The sequence below is a fragment of the Seriola dumerili genome, unplaced genomic scaffold, assembly GCF_002260705.1.
Source record: "Seriola dumerili isolate Sdu_G_001 unplaced genomic scaffold, Sdu_1.0 BDQW01000465.1, whole genome shotgun sequence".
In the NCBI taxonomy this organism is placed as follows: Eukaryota; Metazoa; Chordata; class Actinopteri; order Carangiformes; family Carangidae; genus Seriola; species Seriola dumerili.
Genome location: NW_019174720.1, coordinates 1,116,964 through 1,138,681, shown reverse-complemented (window position 1 = coordinate 1,138,681; position 21,718 = coordinate 1,116,964). Strand labels below are relative to the sequence as shown.

Below are 21,718 nucleotides of genomic sequence, written 5' to 3'. Positions count from 1 at the left end.
GTGGTCGTCTGCCTCCTCCACTCAGACTAGTTTCAGGTTACATCCCTGTTTATCCACAGTCATAGAAAATATGAACCATTGGTTTGAAATTTTGTCATAATTGTAGTGAAGTCTTGGTTATGGCTAAAAAGTGTCTTCTGAGGTCACTGTGACCTTGACCTTTGACCTTTGACCACCAAAATCTAATCAGTTCGTTCTTGAGTCCAACTGAATGTTTGGGCCAAATTTGAAGAAGGTCCTTCAAGGTGTTACTGAGATGTTGTGTCCATGAGAATGGGACAGACGTACAACCTGAAAACAATATTCCTCCAGCTCTGACTGTTGCCAGTGCAGAGGAATAAAAAAGTGAGTCAAGAAAAATATTCCCGACACCATCAAACCACCACCAGTCTGGACAGTCACAGACAGTCACAGACAGTCACAGACAGTCACAGACAGTCACAGACAGATACAGACAGTCACAGACAGACACAGACAGACACAGACAGATACAGACAGATACAGACAGATACAGACAGTCACAGACAGACACAGACAGACACAGACAGACACAGACAGACACAGACAGACACAGACAGAACAGACACAGACAGTCACAGACAGACACAGACAGTCACACAATAAATGCAGTGAGTTTGCTGCTGTGTCCTCACCGTCATGTCCGGTGAACATATTACAGCTGAACCAGCTGCGCAACCTGGAGGTGTGTGTGTGTGTGTGTGTGTGTGTGTGTNGTGTGTGTGTGTGTGTGTGTGCGGGTGTGTGTGTGCGTGTGTGTGCGCGTGTGTGTGTGTGTGTGTGTGCGTGTGTGTGTGCGTGTGTGTGCGTGTGTGTGTGTGTGTGTGTCCTTTTATATGTGTTATTAGCAAATTTAGCTCAGTCCAGACCGACTCACTGGCCCTTCAGGCTTGGTTGCGTAGTAACCCCCCTGTGTGTGTGTGTGTGTGTGTGTGGTGGTGTGTGTGTGTCGTGTCGTGGTGTGGTGTCGTGTGTGTGTGTGTGTTGTGTGCCTGGTGTCTGTTGTGTGGTCTACGTCACGCCGTTGTGCGTTGTGCGATGTGTGTGTGTGTGTGTGTGAGGGAGGTGAGGCTGGATTTCTAAAGACATTAAGTGAAGGTGAGGCTCTGTCACACAACATCCTCGTCACCATGAAATAATAAATGGTAGAGCAGATAAACATTCACTCTTACACACACACTTTTCCTTCTGCTCACATGTGTGTTGTGTTTTCTGTGGCCCCTCCCTGTCCTCCAGGTGTTCTGTAGAATGTTTGACTGCCTGCAGTGGGCGCCACAGGTGGAGGTAGGTCTCACAGCATGGAGTGGAGCAGTAACACCTGCAGAGACTCTGACAGAGACACTGCAGCAGAGATCACTGTTCAACGCTGGGCCACATTTATCACAGTGTCACTTGATATTAAGTTAGAACATCTGTAGTGATTCTGCCTTCACACAGCTTTAGCCTGGTTTGAAGCCGTGACTGACGGATGTCAATTTGTCCTGGGGCCAGATGAATAAATGATGTGTACACACAGAAACCATGCGTACACCATTTCCTACAAATAAACTTCTTTATAAACACAGACTGTGTCATCTCACACATTCCTTTGACCATGTTAACACACAGTTTTCCAAAGTGATCCAGGTCACAGTGAAAATACAAAATAAGACAAGAAACGTGATTTAAAATAAAATAAAATACACAACTGCACGGAGCTTCGTTCATTATCATCATTATAAGTTTACACAGCAAGAACAATTTTACATTTCACAAACAGAAATTGTGTTTGAGCGTCAATGTTTCCTTCAGCATCGTTTAATATCCTGATTATTTATTGTGAGTCATTCTGTAACTGTTTCACACTATTTGAATATTGACTAATCACAGTGTTTGAGCCTGTGGAGCCTCATTAAGACTCTAGTCCCAATACATGAAGTCCACAGTGAAACAGGACTTTACATTAGAGTGACTGTACCACAGTAAACTGATGCATGCTGTGACCTCAGATATTCTTCTTTCTCGTCTTTCTTCTCTGTGTCTGATCACTTGCGGCACAGACAGTGCTTTTTGGAAATGACGCTCTTGCACATGCGCCCAGTTTCTCAATGAGTGAGATTTCTAAAGCAGAACCATGCGAAGGCACGGCTTCATAATTCTGATGAAAAGAATGGGTGTGAATATTTCTGGTTTTGTGCGTACACATAGTTTTAGTCATGAATCTGAGTTTTATTCATCTGGCCTCTGCTCTGCTGCTGCAGTAGTTTTAGAATCAGTGCAACATGCACTGTTCACTCTTTTATCCAGGTAATTGATGTCACGTTGAACGTGTGAAGCTGCATGGAGTGAAACTTAGTTAAACCGCTTATCCTTATAGGGTCTAGTGATTTATATTTTTGGATGGATATATAAATCAATATAATATAATCAAAGTGTGAAACATTTTCCATCCACACAGTAGACATGGTGTTTTTATAGCAAACATTAAACTGGTTCACACTGTGACTGAACTGCATGGTGTGTTATCAGTGTGGTGCTGAGCAGTGATGTAACCGCTGACACAGACTGATGCGGAACATGAGCTGTGTTACATGTTGAACTGTGGTTGTGTATTGTTGCTGTGTGTCCCTACCTTAATGAGCTAATATGTGAACTAATTTATTGATCTGGTGTCTCTCACTGAAGCTGAAGCTCTTACTGTGTTTTTTGTTCTTTTTTTGATGTGATGATACTTCTTGATTTTTAGGCTTCAGCAGTTCAGAATATCACACTGATCCAAACACTGAGGACTCAGTGAAATACCAGGCTCCGGTTAAATCCAATACAGCGTGCATGTAGAGGATGAAGACTTTAATGTTTAGTGCTTTTGATGTTAGAGGTTGGATTTCTGGCCTGATGTGGAGCTGGAGGGAAGGTCAGAAATATAATGATCCAGCCTTTGGGGACAATGAACAAGGAGCAGATTTTATTACCTTGAGGGGAAGAAGCAACTCAGACCCATGTTATCTGCAGCTTGATCCACATTTTTAAGAGCTTGAGGATCTGATCATCACTAAAGCATATGTCATGAAGAGCTAATAAAAACAAATGAAATGGTCAAAGTTGTCACATTGATGTAGGTGTATTGGTGTAATAGGTGTATTGATTGATTTCCAAACATCAATCATGCATTGAGTAACACGCAAGAAAACATTCCACCTTAAAAGATGCCTGTAGCTGCCGGTAGCCTCTGAGCTGCTCGGTGAATTAAATGGTTCATTAGTAAAGATGAAAAGACAGAAAACATCCTTTCATTCATCATTCACTCTTCTGACACTTTCTTTATCTGTGATGCTTTTACACAGAAGCATGACAGTCAGTCTGTTACACTGGGACAGCTGGTGCTGCTGGAGATGAAAGCTAGCTTAGCTACGTTTTAATAGCCTAGCCTGTTAGCTTAGCTTGATCTCTGCCTGCATTGCAGCTTTTCCTTTGAATGGATGTTTCCAATGTGGCTTCACTTGCTCGACACAAAACGACAGTAAATGAAATCAGTGAAAACACAAACTACTTGTGTTGATTCACCTGCTGCTTAATGCTACGCTAACTACGACCTGCTACATCCAAGGTATGGTCTAATATTACTGAGCTGGATGTTCGTCTGATGCTGCGTCATATTATCAACATGATCAAACTGCTCATAAAGTCAGTCTAACATCTGATCATGTGATCACAGTTGACTGATCTACGTTAACTTGTCACCATAGGAACAGTGGTTACATAACCTTATACGAGACGCAACTTAACGGTGCTGTGTGCCTGCATGCATGTACATCATAGGTGAACTCCAGTTCTACACCTCTGACCATCATATATAAGAAATATAGTGTCATATACTGTATGATCTTCTATCGTTTTTTAGTCAAGAATTGTTTTTGAATTGAAATCGAATTGAATCCTGAGATTTGCTGAATTGTGCAGAATGTAAGTGTAGGTCACACAATGGTAAAAATCCTGATAACGTTATGTGTGATTCTGCACACCAAACAAGCTGATTGGCTGATCCAAGTTCCTGTGGGAGGGTCAGAACAAAACAGCGTAACAGCAGTTTCATTATACACACGGTATAAAAGACGACCACCATGAGACTGTCTCTGAGCCGGCTCTGACTCTGACTCTGACTCTCGCTCTGATGTCTGCAGCAGGAATAAGACAGATGGTATCTGAAGTATCTGATGTGGTACAACAGTAATATGTGTCCCAGTATCAGCAGTACTTTACCTCAGTGCAGGAGAGACTCTCACAACACAGAGAGAGTGGGTGATGGTGTGTGTGAGACAGAAAGGTGAATAGGTCTGTGCTCGACACAGCCCACTGACTGTGTGTGATGTTCCCTACAGTGGCTGTCATTTTACTTCACTGTCAAAGAGCTGATTGTGTGACGCAGCAGAGCAAAGTGTCGCCTCCGGCAGGATTCAGATTCCCGTCCGCTGTGTCAGTGTGTGGGAATGTGGAACATGCTCTCTGAAGCTTTTACACACCACTTCAGTATCATCTCTGCCAGATCTGTGCTTTCACATTTTACCTCTCAGAACAAAAAAGTGCTGACATTTGAAAACCAGTCCTCATCACTACCTTCAGATGTTTGGCTCTGGGTTATAAAGAAGTAGAGCTGCATCAGTCAAACTAGACTAAGAAACCCTGAACCTCTGTAAAGACAGTGTGAGTTCAGTGTGTGTCTCTCCACAATAGGTGTCCAGTGTTTTGTCTTCTTTATGCCGTGCTGACAGGACGGCATTCATGCCACAGTTTTATGATAATGGCCCAGAGAGCCATGAATGACTGTTACTGTGCAGTGAAAAGGATGCATTCACTCTGTGAACTCCCATATTGCAGCTGCAGATTACAGCTGATAAAAAGACTGTTGACCTTCAGGATGGAGGCATGAGAGACAGGACAAGAGACAAGACGAGAGACAGGACGAGAGACAGGACGAGAGACAGGACGAGAGACGAGAGACGGGACGAGAGATGAGACGGGACGAGAGACGGGACGAGAGACAAGACGAGAGACAAGACGAGAGACGGGACGAGAGACGGGATGCGAGACGGGACGAGAGACAAGACGAGAGACGTGACGAGAGACGGGACGAGAGACAACGTGAGAAGGGACGAGAGACAAGACGAGAGACGTGACGAGAGACGGGACGAGAGACAAGACGAGAGACAAGACGAGAGACGTGACGAGAGACGGGACGAGAGACAAGACGAGAGACAAGACGAGAGACAGGACGAGAGACGACGTGAGACGGGACAAGAGACAGGACGAGAGACAGGACGAGAGACAGGACGAGAGACAGGACGAGAGACAAGACGAGAGACGACGTGAGACGGGACGAGAGACAAGATGAGAGACAGGACGAGAGACCGGACAAGAGACAGGACGAGAGACAAGACGTGAGACGGGACAAGAGACAGGACGAGAGACAAGATGAGAGACAAGAGACGGGACAAGAGACGAGATGAGAGACAAGAGGAGAGACAGGATGCGAGATGGGACGAGAGACAGGACGAGAGAGATGAAGAGAGACAGGACGAGAGACGAGAGACGGGACGAGAGACGAGACGAGAGACAAGATCAGAGACAGGACGAGAGACAGGATGCGAGACGGGACGAGAGACGGGACGAGAGACAGGACGAGAGAGATGAAGAGAGACAGGACGAGAGATGGGACAAGAAACGGGACGAGAGACACAACTGGACTAAAGGTTTCTGTTATGATTCACATTAGTGTTTAGTTTGATTTCAGTGTGTGTGTGTGTGTGTGTGTGTGTGTGTGTGTGTTAGCTGTGTGCAAGCATTGTGTCCATTGGGTCATTTGGGTCAATCAACCAGTCACATAATTTTTTGTGCCTGACCTTTGACCTCAGTCAAGATGACATCACACTCACAGATGGACAAAAACCCCTTCTCTCTCTCTCTCTCTCTCTCTGTAAGTGTGTGTGTGCGTGTGTGTGTGTGTGCATGCGTGCGTCACTTTCAGCAGGAAGTCTGTCTGAACACATTCTCTCATCTTTACTGTTGTACAGTTCCCACAATGCTGTTTTGGCCACTTGTCTTTTATAATTAAAATTTTTTAATTACTTTTATAAAAAATAGTAATTAAACACAAAAGCACTAAAATTAACAAAGCAAGTACTTATACAGCACCTTATACAGCTCCATTCAGACACAAGGCAATTCAAAGTGCTGTACAGAGGTGTGGAAATAGATTAGAAATAGAACAGTAAGATGACATTAAAATATCATTTAAAAACACTACAAACAAATTGAAATAAAAATAAAGATATTTGAATAAGTCATAACATCGGGAAGGAAACTTAGGACACCATTTTGTCGTGATGAAAGACATTAACAACAAGCAAATGCACAAGATTAAAAAAGAAAGTTATGTAAGTGATTTATTGGTGAGCTGCAGTAAACAGTGACGTCTTAAGCCCTGATTTAAATGAGCTGACCTTCTGGTCACTCAGTCATGTATATGAATGTAGAGGAAGGAGGGTGTGACATATATCTAAAGTATACTCCTTTTGGGCTTGTGTGCCCCTATTGGACAGGACAGTATAGGGAGACAGAGGGAATGACATGCAGTAAAGGGCCGTCCGATGCGGGACTCGAACCGGGGGCGACTGCAGCGAGGACTGTAGCCCCCACACATGGGGCGCCTGCCCAGACCACCGCGCCACCCGACGCCCCGTGTGACATATATCTAATGCTCATTATTATCAGTTTGTATCACTGCTCTGTCATGGAGCTCCTGCATCAGCGCTGGTTTTAGACAGTGAAATTAGTGAAATTCAGATTAGCTGCTGATCACAAACTGTAGCAGGAGCTGCCCTCCCAGCCATGATAGCGCACACACACACACACACACACACACACTGTCTGCTCTCCTGAGTACATTAGCTGGATTCCCAAACAGGACCCAACAATACAATCCTGGTATTAAAAATCACTGAGTCAACGCACACAATCACAGGAAATGAATTTTATATCTGGACACATACCAATCCTATTATGCCTCTGAGCCTGAGTGTGCTGAGCTGTTTTGTGTCAATACAATGATCCTTTTGTCCCGGCGCTGCTGCTGCTCGAGGAGAATTAGAAATCACCACCCGACAAGTGTTTGGCCTGACGCATTAGCACCAAATGTCACAGTCATTACAGGTCCTGTTTAAAACCAGTCCCCAATTCCTCACAGTTGGTGGAAACCTTGTTTTTTAGGTGTTAATCAAAGGGTTGTATGATGATAATGATGATAATGATAATGAGGATGATGATGAGGATGATGGTGATGACAGATGGTATAGAAAGCATGAACATCACAAAAATTTGATGTACAAGGATTTCAACCAAGAGCAGCCATTTGAATTTTGTGCTCAGGGAGGAGAGAGATCACTTGCTGCTATAATAAGCAGCCAAAATGATGAACACACACACACACACACACACACACACACGCTCCAAGCTCATCAATTAATATGCTTCAGCCGCTGGACCAGAGTCGAGAGCTGACAGGGGTTAATGAAGTTATTAACCATGTGTGTGGAGAGAGGATGGAGGAAGAGTGAAGTGATGGAGGAGGGGGTGCGGGGCAGATCCACCGTCACTCATCTGACTCTGATTTTATTTAAGGTGAGATTTTAACCTCTGGATGAAGAAGAGGAGTTATTTTAGTTCAGACAACGATCTCACAGCTGCTGTGTGTAAGATCTGACAGTGTGTGTGACACAGTCCACACTCCTGTCAGCAACACACTGACTGTACATAGATAAACCTAATGTCACACGTCATTGTACATCATTATTGAAATATGTCATTTGATGCAGTAAATTATTAATATGAGTCCCTGATTCATGCTATTGTAAATGACTGTGTATCTCAATGATAATACATTACATAAGTTATGGTTCAGATATGCTAATTATGGCTTTGCCTAAATTAGGGCTGAACGATATGCAAATAAGATAAAGATAAAACGTAATTGTCCATTAGATTTTCATGAAGTTTGTAAAATTTGTCTTTGACAACCTGGAAACATTAAAAACATGAATATATAATATACACAAATACACATAAATACACAAAAATACATTTTCAGCAGCAGCATCATTATTACAGACATTATTATTATCATTCATAATGGGGGCTGGTGTTCCAGGTACAGGTGACATGATGAAATATAAACCATGAAGTTCAGTTTGAAAGTTATCGCTGCACAGTGGTTTATTACACTGTGAGACATTATGTTACAGCTCTGGACAGTTCATATCCAGGGTTTTATATGGGTTTATATGCAGGGAAACAGCAGAATTATCCTGTTAACACAGTCATCTACCAGGACTGTGAGCCTGGATGAGCTTGATTTGTCAGTGCCTAGTCAGATGACATCATATTGTGTAGTAGGAGGAGCTGAGCAAGGTTTAACTTCTTGGCTGGAGCCTTCCCACTGCATCGATGCAGTGGTCTCACTGACATTAATAAAGATGTTGTGAATGATTTTTATGGCTCCGTGCTGGCAACAGTCAGATCTGGAGGTGTACATGCGCCCGTGGACACGATATCTCAGTTGCACCTTGACAGAACTTCTTCAAATTTGGTACAAACACTCACTTAGACTTAAGGATGAACTGATTAGATTTTGGTGGTCAAAAGTCCTCATAAACACTTTTTAGCCATTACTCAAGGCTTCACACAGCAACTATGACAAAATTTCACACAAATGGTTGATATTTTCTATGACTCTGGATAAACAGGATGTGACCTGAAACTAGTCTGAGAGGAGGAGGCAGACGACCACCAGGAGGTCATTCTAGTTTGATTGCAAAAATATTTTTTCTCCAGGAGAATTTTGGTTGGACAAACCGACAACTGGGGTTCTCATTTACATCAGAGTGAGATTTCTGCAGAAACCCAACATACCTAAACCTTTGCATTGATTACAACACGTAATGATCCTCAAAGACTCCCACCCCTTACCCTGCCACCACTCCACTGTACAGTGTCAGATTTCTGTGTGTTTCACAAGGTTCTTCTTCACTGCTCGAGCCAAACAAAGACGACAGCCAGAAGTCTTGTCTTTCTGTTTTCCAGCTTTGTTCGTGTCCAGGAGTGAAGACACACCTTGTGAACAGTGTTCAGTGAACACTTTCACACCGTACCTAAGTGGACAGCAGAGGGCACACAAGAGCTTCTAAGGATCAGGGAGAAGCAGTTTATGAAACGAGAGGCAGCTACAGTGTGGCCATCCTGAACCCCAGCAGAGACCATTACCATATTCAGATTCACATTGACCTACATCTCTTAATCCTCAATGACTGCTTTCTGCTCTGTGTGTGTGTGTGTGTGTGTGTGTGTGTGTGTGTGTGTGTGTGTGTGTGTGTGTGTGTGTGTGTGTGTGTGTGTGTGGGGCATGCACTTGTCGTTTGTAGGTCAGTGTGACAGAGGCTGTTGTTGTCAGTTTGGTGGTCAGAGAGGGCAGTGTTCAGGTCATGGGGGGTGAAGTGTGTGTGTAGGTGTGTGGAATGCTCTGATGGAGAGTCGACACAAGCTGCTCAGCATCAGACACAATGTGATGACTGTTCCTCAAATATCAGAGGAGGACAGAGGGTACGAGGCCGTATGTGGACATCAGGCAGAGCTGCTCATAAATGAAACCAGCCTTTATTTCATGAGAGTATCATTCATCTTTCATTCATCTTACTGATTAATTCATTTCAAATGGTGAACAACACTTGTGCAATAAGAGTTAATTCAAACTGAGCAGAACTACAGTAACTAGAGAAGGTGGCAGAGGCCACGATGAGCCCAGAAAATCCCGGACAAACTTTTTAAAGACCGTCTGATTCAAATCCAGTGTTTAACCTCGTTAACATCCATATGATGTTTTCATATAATACAGACATATGATGAGTCAAATAATCATCAACACCATGACTGAGTGTTTCCACCTTGAACTGCAGTGAACCAATGACAGTCTCATAAACACAGATTCAGACAGCCAGGGTTTCATATGTCACAAACCTAAGGAACCAATCATGTCAACTTATGGGGACGGGGGGCGGGGCTAAATAAACCTGAAACCTTGTCAGTACAGAGAGAGAGAGAGTTAGCATTAGCACAACCACTAACACTGTGTCAGCCACTGCCAGTTACAAGCTAACAAACAACATAAACAAATCAAAGATGCTAACTGCGCTAACCGTCTGATCCATTGAACCATGTTCAACTAAATATGAGTCATAGCAGAGGATTTTTACAGAGTTTAAAACATGTCTGACAGCGGCATACCTACCTTCATCACCATGGTTACTATAATAACGGTCATAAATTGGTTAGGTTCAGGAAAAGATGGTGATTTGGGTTAAAAGAAGTACTTCCTTAACATCAGACTATCTTTGTTGTCATGGTTACAATAATAACAGTGTGGTTAACTTTGTTGAATGTTCATGGATAACAGAAACAACATAAACTGCTGGTTTCACATGCGAATTGAACACCATTCTCCTGTGTCACATTCATCCATCCACCACAACCTCCTCCTGACGTGGACTTTGTCTCTCTTTATACTACGTCACCGCACTTTTCCATTTGCTCCTGTCATCATTCGACCACTAGATTTTGCCTAGCAACAAAAGCTATGTGGGTCATATTAACCTGCTGCACAGACGACCTATGGGCTCGTTTTTTTACGGGAGGACAGTCTCTTTGACACCATCCTTAAACTGAACATCTGTGAGATGTCTGTGAAGAGCAGAGAAGACAGAAAGTGTTGACAGAAGAACATGTTGCTGCTTCGGGTCTTTTCTTGTGAATACAAACTAAAATACAGACTAACCAGAAAAATGATTTTAAACACTGGATTTTCACAGCTGAATCCAGCACAAGGTTTCAGTGAGTCCAGTTAAAATGCTTCTCTGAGTCTGAGTCTGAGTCTCTGCAGAGTTCAGTCTGTGTTACCCTCATCCCTCTGTTGGTTCACTTTTTCTCTTTAAGTATTAATGATACGAAGGACTAATTGGTTATTGATGCTTCATTGTATTCTCATGGGGTTTGGTTTTTGAATAGACTAATCAATGAGCACCAGTGTGTTTTCATATCAGCTTCTTCCTCTGAGAGCTGTCGCTGTTGGGTATATTTCTGTTAAAAGTGTGGAACCACGAGATGAGTTAGCTATGAAAGCTACAGTTAGCACCTCAGGACACATCTCAGATGTACTCAACCAAACGAGCAGCTATACAGGTAGACGGTAGACAGGTAGATGTCTCTGGTCGTATTGGTTTTCACTCTTATGGACATAATGTGCAGAGATAGATATTTGAATAGTTCAAATTCATGTTTTTTTCATAAAAATCATCCAAACATCAATTTCAGACAGTTTTGACAGCGCTACTGGGTGACTTGGCCAACAGGAAACCACGTCTCTACGACAGCAACAGAAAAACAGAAAAAAACACAAGTAAAAACAAGCATTAAAACTGCATGGTAACAATTCCAACCTGTTTGGAGGAGTATAAACGCACAGCATTCACCAATATCTACTATGTCCTTGTGAACGACTGGACACTTACAGACATGTGTTAAAACTTGGTGAGGCTACTGAGGTCAAACAGTGGACAATAACAATATGGTGACTGCAGAGGCACAAGGTTTTAGTGAACAATTAATGCTGCCAAAACAAGAATCAGTGTAGACCGGTGGGATGGTGACATGTCATCATGGCTGTGCAGGAGGGCAGCACCAAGTGTGTGTGTGATACACAATCCTGTTGCACTCCATGTACACCTGAAAAATAGAAAGAAATATACAGAAAATACAGAGTATTACATTTCAAAAGTAAATAATACTGTGGCTGGGGGCATCAGTGTGAGGTGAGCAATTAAAATTGTGAGAACTGAGTGATTCCTGCTTAAGTTGTTTCCTTTGCACTCTACCTGTATCGCATGCGGCAAAAAGATCAACATTATATCTCTCTTGAACATACCTGGTCTTCTGTGAAAAGAGCAGGTCGGCGTTCCACCATCTTGCTTATGACAGGTTCCGACTTCGGACTTCTTTCTTCTCAATGCAAACTCCACTGCACACAACACTCCACTTAACGCAAAAATCAAAGTGTGTTTACTGGGCAGATTTCACATTAATCTCAGGTCAGTGATACAGAGATGTTACAGTTGTGTTGTGACCAGGCTGCTCATTCAGATTAACATGAAGTGGTGCACGTCTGAAAGAGGCTGCAGGTGGTGCATTCGTTTTTTGCAGCTCTTGCTTCCAGACTCTCTAATTTACTTCTTCATTGATTCTCCATTTGTAAGTGTCTACTCCTACTGGAGCTGACTGACTGAGATTTATTCTTCAAATGGTGGAAATGGTTGGAGATGGTCTCCAAAGGCATGAAGCATCTTATTGTAGAAGTACATAAAATTTCAATTTTAACCTCTAGGAGCCAAATGATGATTGTATGTGGTGATTATCATGAAGTGACTATATGTGGGTTTACAGTGTCTCGTACTCCTTTTTTTTGAGTCAACTCCACGGCTGGTGGCTGCAGTGGATGGGCCATTGGGGGATTAAGGCAGGTGATGCTACCTGGAGGGTGTGGCTGGAGCAGGAAGTCACAGTCTTTGACTTCACATTTTCAGACAATCAGTTTATCTTTGTAATCCTTATCTTGAGCGCTGTATTCACTTATCAATTGTTTTTTTTTTTTTTAAGTATATTTTTTTGGGCTTTTGTGCCTTTATTGGACAGGATAGTATAGAGAGAGACAGGAAATGGGGAGGCAGAGAGAGGGGGAATGACATGCAGCAAAGGCCAACTGCAGCGAGGACTGTAGCCTCTACACATGGGGCGCCTGCTTTAGACCACTGCGCCACTCGACGCCCCTCATTTATCAATTGTAATGAATACTGGGATATCTTTCGGACAATGTCAAAGTCAGAATTGTTTACTCAGCCACCATCAATAGAATGAGAAGTAACTACTACAACCTCTAAAATGTTTAATTCCCCCTTAAACTTGTCCTTAGTGTTATTTTTAATCCAGCATCACATCATCTTTCATTTCAGTTCTACTGACAGATGCTATGTGGAGTACCCAAACCTAAAATGACTAAAATGTCTTTTGAAAACATTTTCCCAAAAGTGTTTCAGGTTCACAAATTATTCCCTCATGGTTTATTACGGGCTGGATCTTATTTCTGTAGTTTTGTCAGTAACAATCTGAGATGTGGGAACATGGAACAACACATTGGCCCCAGATTTACCATCTCTCACTCTCACTGCCTCCTCTCCCCTCTTCTCCTCTTTGTCCTGACCCGAGGAAGGAGAAAGAGAATTGCATCATATGAATGTTAACAAGGTTAAACACTGGATTTTCATTGGAGGGGTCTTTAAATTTGAGATTCAGATTGAATTATTATTGGAATCTTTATTTTGCACTGACTAAAAGAAAAGTAATTGAAAGTTACAATAGCAATGAAAAAGAGTGAATTCACTGGAAGTGAATTTACAAACTATAAATATATTTCTCGGAAAAAATTGGAAATGTTTTGTCACCAAACTTCTAGAACATATCAAAGAAGGAAATCATAACTATCACCTTCCCTTATAGTGGAAGTAGAGGCCAGAAGCAAGAGGAAGATAAAAAAGATATGTAGTTAATTATTAACATATTACAGACCAGTTAATTCTTTATGGGGAGAAATGAATAGCAGCTAGCTGAGGCTACACATTTCATAGAACTGTGGTATTCAAATACTTTAACCCTCCTATTGTGTTGTTAGTAAGTTTAGATGTGTGAAACATACCATATCAAAACAAGCTTTCATTACATCCTCAACAATGACACAACAAATACAAAGAAAAACATTTTGATCCTTTTGCTTTTTTCTGAATGCCTATCAAAAAAAATTAAATCAGTGGTGTTGGGGTCAAATTTAGGTTAGTTTGCTAATAGTTTGCTTATGAAGAGAAATACAAAGCACTAATTTTAAAAATCATGTTTCATGCCAGGAAAGCGTAATGACTTGAATTCAATTGTAGAGTTGCACGCAGCAAACTTGCTCCTATAAGAGATATTTGGTCTACGACCTGAGGTCCCAGTAGATGAATGGTTGGTCCCATTAGGAGCCCACCGTTCATTTAGCCAGTATATTCATTATACAATATGGCATCAAAATCTGGGCAAATGCAAAAATATACAGGCATGCTTTTTTAGTATAGAAAAGTATAAATATATTATAATTATAGATCAGTAATACTTAATAGTATGAAAAGTATATTAATAATAGTTACTTAAGTAGATAGAATATTTTACTGGATGATAATTAGCGTTTTTTTCAGTTTTTGTTCATGAATTCAAACACTAAAGATATAAAGCCTTTTCTAACACATTAGGAGGGTTAATTTAAACTTTATAAACATGTCTGACAAAGACAAACATCAGGTCCTTTAATGGTTTCAGATTTTACAAACTCTTAATGTAAGTGTGATAGTTGTAAATGTGAAGTTCTGAAAGAGCTAACATGCTCTGTTGTCTGTAGCTTCAAGGTTAGCTCCCAGCTCTTTAAGGCAGGGTCACACCAATCTGAGCGTAAAGACAATGAGATGAGGTAATGTTGCTTTATGCTCATGTGCAATACACTGAGTGACTGTGTCTCAGTGGCTTTCTGACGCACTGACAGCCTCTCACAGGCAGGGGGACACAGAGAGCGACGGAGGGGTGGGGGTGACAGTGGAAGGGCAAAGCTCATTTGCATGAGAAGAGCTCTTCAGGCCAATGGCCAGAGCAGACAGAGGGAATATCAGGATCCAGCAGGAAGTGACGTGTCGGGTTACGTGCTCCTCCCTCTTTTCCTCAGGCAAGAGAGAGAGAGGGAGAGGGAGAGAGAGGGAGAGGGAGACCAAGTGAGAAAGAAGGGGCGAGTGGGGTAGAAGTAAATGGGCCAAGCAGCATTCTCATTCTTGCTGTGTGAGATCACGGAGCGGCAGAATGTGTCGGGATCTGCCTGACTACTGAAAACGAGACTGAACAGGACTGAAGGAGTGACAGACAAGAAAAAGGAGGAAAGACAGAAGGACGTAGGAAGGAGGGAAGGAAGGAAGGAGGGTGGGAGAGGAGACTGGAGGAGTTTTGGGATCTTTTGTGATCTGCTGTCCGTTCAGGATCTAGCCGGCAAAGAGTCTCACAGGGGCTGAGCTACAGCCCTGCCCTGGACTTACCACAGCCGCCTCGCTGCAGCAGGGACAAAATGAACTATCTGGTGAGTGTGTGTGTGTGTGTGTGTGTGTGTGTGTGTGTGTGTGTGTGTGTGTGAGAGAGAGAGAGAGAGAGAAAGAGAGAGAGATTTCAGTGTGTGCATGAGGAATCTCTGTGACACTTTTGCTTTTTTTAAAATTCTGTGCCTCTACTAATGTGTGTGTCCTGTGTGTGTGCGTGTGTGTGTGTGTGCGTGTGTGTGTGTGAGTGCTTTAGCAGGACCTGCTACTGCCCACGCTGTGCTGGGCTGCAGAGGGAGCGGGGCCGCGGGGGACTTGAGTATGAAGAAAAGGAAAATGTGAAGGGGGAGGAGAGGGAAACTGGAGTTAACATTTTCTCTGTGGATTCCCACCTTTTGTTGGATCTCAGTGGGGATTGTGTGTGTGTGTGTGTGTGTGTGTGTGTGTGTGTGTGTGTTTGGGGTAAAGGGTTTAATGTCAGTTCACACTGGTCGAGGAGACTTCGCTGCCCTGTAAAGGAATGTGCAGAAACAAAAAAGGACAAAGTGGCTAAAAATTCCTCCCACTCTTGTGAGAGATTTCAAAATAAAACAATGGTTTCTACAGCTGTGTTTTTCCAGTTAAAGAAACTGAAAGACTTTTTTTGACAGACTGGATATAACAAAAATGGAAAACTTAAAACATCCAAAATAACTTGTGAAAAGAACAAAACCTTCTTAGGCTTGATAAGAATTTGGTAAAGGTTTGTCACTTGACGCCTGTAATCCTCTTTGAGAGCTTTCCTCACACAGTGCATGTTTTCTTTTAAACTTTCTTCCTTGAATGCATCGCTGCAGTGCACAATCACAGCACACAGCAGACGGCCGTCGTCCTCACCACACTTAGCTGATTGGTTTTTTTTCTCTGTTTTCTGCTTGTTGGTCACCAGCTTTCAAACATAATGTCAGTGGACTGTGATGTGTGTGTGTGAGAGTAGGAAAGAAAGAAAGAGAGAAAGAAAGAAAGAAAGAAAGAAAACAGAAAGAAAGAAAGACAGAGAAAGAGAGGCAGAGCCATGGTGTGTGTTTCTGCTGACTCAGAGGAAAGTGGAGAGAAATGAAGGTTTTATGGCCAGAGGACAGAGGGAGGCGATCAGTCGGCTGAGAGAGAAAAATGCTTCAGTAAAACAGGAGCAGAGAGAGAGGCAGGACGAGATGATGTGTGCGAGTATTGAATATGACATTGATTTCGTCAGAGAGCAGAGAGAACAAATGTGTTTGTGAGGAGGGAGAGAGGAGTCAGACAGAGAGACAGAAACTGGCAGAAACAGTCCTTCCCTGTATTGTTTGTGTCAGTGTTGGCTCCCTGCTCATGTCACACCACTGTGTGTGTGTGTGTGTGTGTGTGTGTTTGGGGTAACTACACAGTCAGGAATGCAGCAGACAGTGAAACACTGTGGAGCAGATTGCTGTGTGTGTAACGAGTAATTACACGCCAGTAATTAGTGTGTAATTAATATAAAGTAAAATTCCACTGTTGTTGTGGAGCCACACAGCTTCAGCCTCACACTGACTGTACAGAGCTGCCATGTTGTGTGATTATTTACTGTCAGCAGAAAATAAATGGAACTAAGAACGGCTGGTAGTATGCAACTATATTTATTCTAATTTATTTTGTATTTTATGCCTTGTACTGTCTTACTGTGTGATGTAAGGTGTCATTGAGTGCCTTGGAAGGTGCCTATAACTTCTATAAATTAGTATTATTGTATTATTAGTTTTCATAGCTATATGTGTGGCCTCAAAAACCTGAGCATTGACCACAGAAATGACAGAAACAGACAAAGAAAATTGTGTCACACAGCAACAAGCAGATCTGACTTTAGAAGAAAAGAAGCAAATTAATAAATGAAAACGAAAGGTGCATGGAAAACTGGGTTATAATGAAATAAAGTAGTAAAAAAAAAAACACAGGAGATTATTTTACGTTTTTTTTTTTTTAACATGCGTCCAGAAAAGCTGACACTGAGACTAAAAGCTTTAGTTTTTTCACAGAATAATTCAATCAGGAGAGACTAATAAAAGAAAATGAGAGAGGATGAGAATTTAAGTAAAGTGAAATTTATTCTGAACAGAAGGAATAGACTTAGACCCTGGCAGGAAGTGGATCACCATGGAAACGATCCATAGGTTTAAGGTCCTTCCAATTAGAGGAATCTTCCCCTGGAGTCTGAACGCTGGTGGTGGTGATGAGGAGTGAAGCTGGAGAATGGGAACATCTTCATGAGGGAAACCTCTGATTGGATGGTTTGATTGGAGATGGTCGGGCCTCCACGGCTAAGGTGGAGAGGGGGTAGAGGTGAGTCGCAGATTCTTCACAGTGCTGAAAAGACAGCAGAGACAATTTTGAAAAAAAAGTTTGAAAGCTTACAGGTGATTGGCTGAAGGCCACTGTGTAAGGTTGTGATTGGATGAAGACGTGAATGAGTGGGTGGAGCTTATATAGCGGGAAACGATGCTTGTGACTTAGAAGGCATGCGCAAGGAGATAGCCTTCCTGACTGAACTTTCACTGAGCTTCATTTCTGAAAGTAAAGATAAGAAAACAATGGGAGCTTCACCGACTTCCACAGAGCATGGAGGAAGGAAAAAGTCCAAAGACATAAAAGCTCCAGCGACACTTATAGTAAACTGAAGAACTTTATTAGACCAACGCGTTTTAGTTTGTGGCCCTCATCAGGGTCATCATCACAAAACACATCACAGGTAACATTTAAATAAGATGGATATGAAACAAAACAATACAAAACAGCCAATCATATGTGAACACATACATATCCTAGCCACATCAAATGGATGCATTTTGGGACAAGGTCTGTGTCATACAGCCCGTAACTGCACTAAAACATGGTTACACCCATGTCCCCAACCGGCCGGAGACAACGATTGGCCTGAATCCACATGACCACAGGCCCAACCCACTTTTAAGAATGATGTGTATGTGTTCACATATGATTGGCTGTTTGTTTTTGTTTCATACCTGTCATATTTAAATGTCACCTGTGATGTGTTTTGTGATGACCCTGATGATGCATCGGTCTAATAAAGTTCTTCTGTATACTACAAGAGCTGCTGGAGTTTTTATCTCTTTGAAAGTAAAAATAAACCAAGAGCTGCTAAATCAAACCCGGTCCTTCTTTCTGTGTTGTTTTAGGACAACCATATATCATATGTACTGTATATGTGGAATATTAGCTGGATGTGTCAAGCTAGACTGAAAGCTGTCGGAACCAGAATCTCTCATCTGGACCTGTAACTTCTCTCCATCTTTATTCATTACATTAAATGACTGCTGCTACAGTCAGGTGGTGGTGGGGGACAGGAAACAGTGCAGGCTTTAAATAGATGAAGAGGATTCCCTCCATACCACAGAGGAGGGTGTGTGAGTGTGTCAGGTCTCCCTGACTCTGACCTGACCCATGCACATTAAAACACATTGATGATGTTGTCTGTTAACCTGTCAGGTGATTTAAATGTGAAGAGAGAGGGGCTGTCAGATCTTTAGACTCCACCCAGTGCGAAGATGTTCCAGTATTTAAAGAAAGCACTGATGAGTGTTAGCTATAGACAGAACCCTGCGTAGGGCTGGGCATTTACAAAGTGATAGAACCAATATGAAAGAACAACACTTATGACTTTTCTTTAATGTATTTACCGTAAATATTCTGTGACCCTCCAGCAAATATATAGTTTCCTTTAAAAAAAAAAAAGGCTCAGTCACTTCCTGAAACAGATGGACACCACAGGGTTTAACACACAGGAGGAAATATTTTTATATGATTTGTCTGGGACTATTTTCAGTGGCGGATTAAACCACATTTGGTGCTGTAGTGAGTATCTGTGTGGGAATGAGTCTAAATAAACTAGAGTGTGTGTGTGTGTGTTCACGGTGATGAAGGAACATGTCACCCAGTGTAACAGTGTGGGTCACTGACGTGCTTCACTGTTTTTTAGAAACAGTGGAGCTCTGTGGTTCAGAGGAAGAGGAGGTGTCCTGTCTCTCTTACAGTCTCATCACCAGCTGTCTTTATCCTCTTGTTGTTATTTATACATTATCAGCGTACGGCTCCTGGTCATGTTCTGTGAATATAAAGATATGAGTGACGGTCTGTGTGCGGAGTAACATGGTCCCTATTGTGTCAGAACACATTTCTTCACCTTGTATTTCTCCTGACTCACTGTCTGAGTCACAGAGGCCGTGCTTACAGCAGGAATTCCCCTCTGTCTCCTGCACACACACACACACACACACACACACACACACACACTCACCATCTCCAGACCCCCGGGGTGTCCTGGCTCTGGTGATAAGCCGGCCACCCCCATCTACCAAACCACACACGCTCACAGAACACACTGATCTTCACTGACCCCTGAGCTAAAGCACACACAGGTGTCCACCATAAAGTCAGTCAGTGGAGCAGTGAATCAGCTAATCAGAATGTGAGCCAGTCAGTCAACAGTCAGCCAGCCAGTAAGTTCTGCACTATATTCTCTCATCACCAGATCCTGACTTTACCTGTCTCAGCACTGAAGCATGTGCAGGACTGTGTGACTCATTGTGACTCAGTGGACAGAGCGACCTTTGACCCAGATACCATGTGGGTCTGGGACACTGCGCTGAGCTTGGAGCTTTGGAGACAGACAGGTTTACAAAGTGACTGCTGATCACGCAGTGGTCACACTGAACAGCTGTAGAACATCTGGGCCCAGTGGCCTTCATCATGCTGGATCACCACCTGTGCTCAGGGGGAGGATGCATCTGATCATGTGCTTTGTTACAGAGAGAAGGATGATACAGATGAATATGAATTGTCTGACATGATGAATATAATGAAGTTTGATATAAAACTATTTATTGTGTCATTCTCATCAATTATATGATTCACTATAGTAATAAACAACATAAAATACTGTGACAGACGGCTGGCATCATGATGTCGCTGGTGCATGGATATCAGTTTCAAAAAGCCTGAAACAGGAGCTGATTTTATCCAGTATTTATCTTAGATGGTAAAACAGAGAGAAATGTATCTATTTAATGTTCATTCATTCGATTGATTGATTGATTGGTTGATTGATTGATTGATTGATTGAAGAACTGATTAAGTGTCCTGCACCACATGGTGTTCAGCCCATATTGGCTTAAAAGACACTCAGCAACAACAACAACCACATGGTCCTGAAACATGACGTACACTCAACTCAATTTCTTATGTTATGTGAAATAGTTCAGCCATTTTGACCTTTATCAGATACAGAGGTGACAGGAAGTCACACAAGACAGAGGGGGGAGGGGCCTGAATCAGGGATTTTCAGTAGCTCATGCACAGATTCTGCAGTGTCTATGAGACACATTGAGATTTGGACCAGTACTGCAAGACAAAGCCTTGTCCTGTTGTGGATTGATTCAGACCACCCTGGTCATGTACTGCCCATTAGAGAGCACGTTCCTTTCTTCAGCAGTCATCTGGGTCAGATTCATTTCTTCACTCATTAACAAGTCAGAGTGTTTGATTGTGCTGAGTCATTTTTAGATTGAAAAACTGAAACTATATTGCTGGTGTGTACCAAAATGATCTCAAAGGTCCATTTAGCAGCCTTGAACCACTTCTCATGACCTGTTGAAACTAAACTCCATGAAATGTGACTGGAGGCTTTAAAAAGCTTCAGGCGGACTTGCTAGCTAATACTGTTTTTACACTTAAATTAGCGAGTATAAGCAGGTTTTTTAAACGCAGGTTTTTGACCCCTGTTCCACTGACTGCCAGTTAAGTTTGTCTTTCTATTTAGACTGAGGACACACACAACTGCAAGGAGCAATGTCATCACATGCACTTAGAGAGCACACGCAGACAAACACACAGACACAGTGGAGAGATAGTGAGCTGCTAGCTGCTGTGCTAATGGGTAAAACAGACCTGTCATGTCTGTAACGGAGCCTCTGTAATGAGACGCTTCCATCAGTGATTGAGTGTTTTTGAAACTTATTTCAGGACTGCAGCTTCACTCTTTCATCCCAGAGCTCAGTGTAGCTGCGGGGTTTCTGCCTTAACAGCACCTGGACAGGTGACAGGTGTGTTCACAGTGTCTTTGCTCTGAAAGACGTCACAGCAGGGAAACAGGTGAAAATTAGAGAGTTCACCCTGGTGGGTCTTTTGACCAATGGAAAAGGGACTTTACGTTATTTTACACATTCTGTTCCCAAAGATCGAGAAATAATTTAGTTTAAAGCTGCAGCTTGTGGAGGAAATATCAGGTTTTAGTTTCTGATTCAGATTTTTTTCCAAATAAACAAAGTGGAAACACGAACAGCAGATTCAGCAGCAGATACAGGACTGGTACTGTGTGAGCCTCAGTGTACAGACACCCCCTACACACACCAAGCTTTGTGAACAAGGCTGCCGAAGTAAACCTTAAATGATGTGGT

The 21,718-nt window shown here is 42.5% G+C and overlaps 1 protein-coding gene across 5 annotated transcripts in view; it reads left to right on the top strand.

Moving 5' to 3' along the window:
* Positions 1-21,718, top strand: part of bcar1 (BCAR1, Cas family scaffolding protein) — a 92,566-nt gene that overhangs the window by 28,944 nt on the left and 41,904 nt on the right. For 3 of the 5 annotated variants that reach the window (XM_022763015.1, XM_022763014.1, XM_022763011.1), the window contains exon 2: positions 1,255-1,302. The exons of 1 other annotated variant lie outside the window; for it this stretch is intronic. In XM_022763015.1, the coding sequence (XP_022618736.1) occupies positions 1,255-1,302 (48 nt within the window). Of the gene's footprint in view, positions 1-1,254; positions 1,303-14,946; positions 15,296-21,718 lie in introns of those variants that run through there. One more of the 5 variants, XM_022763012.1, reaches the window with a different exon arrangement.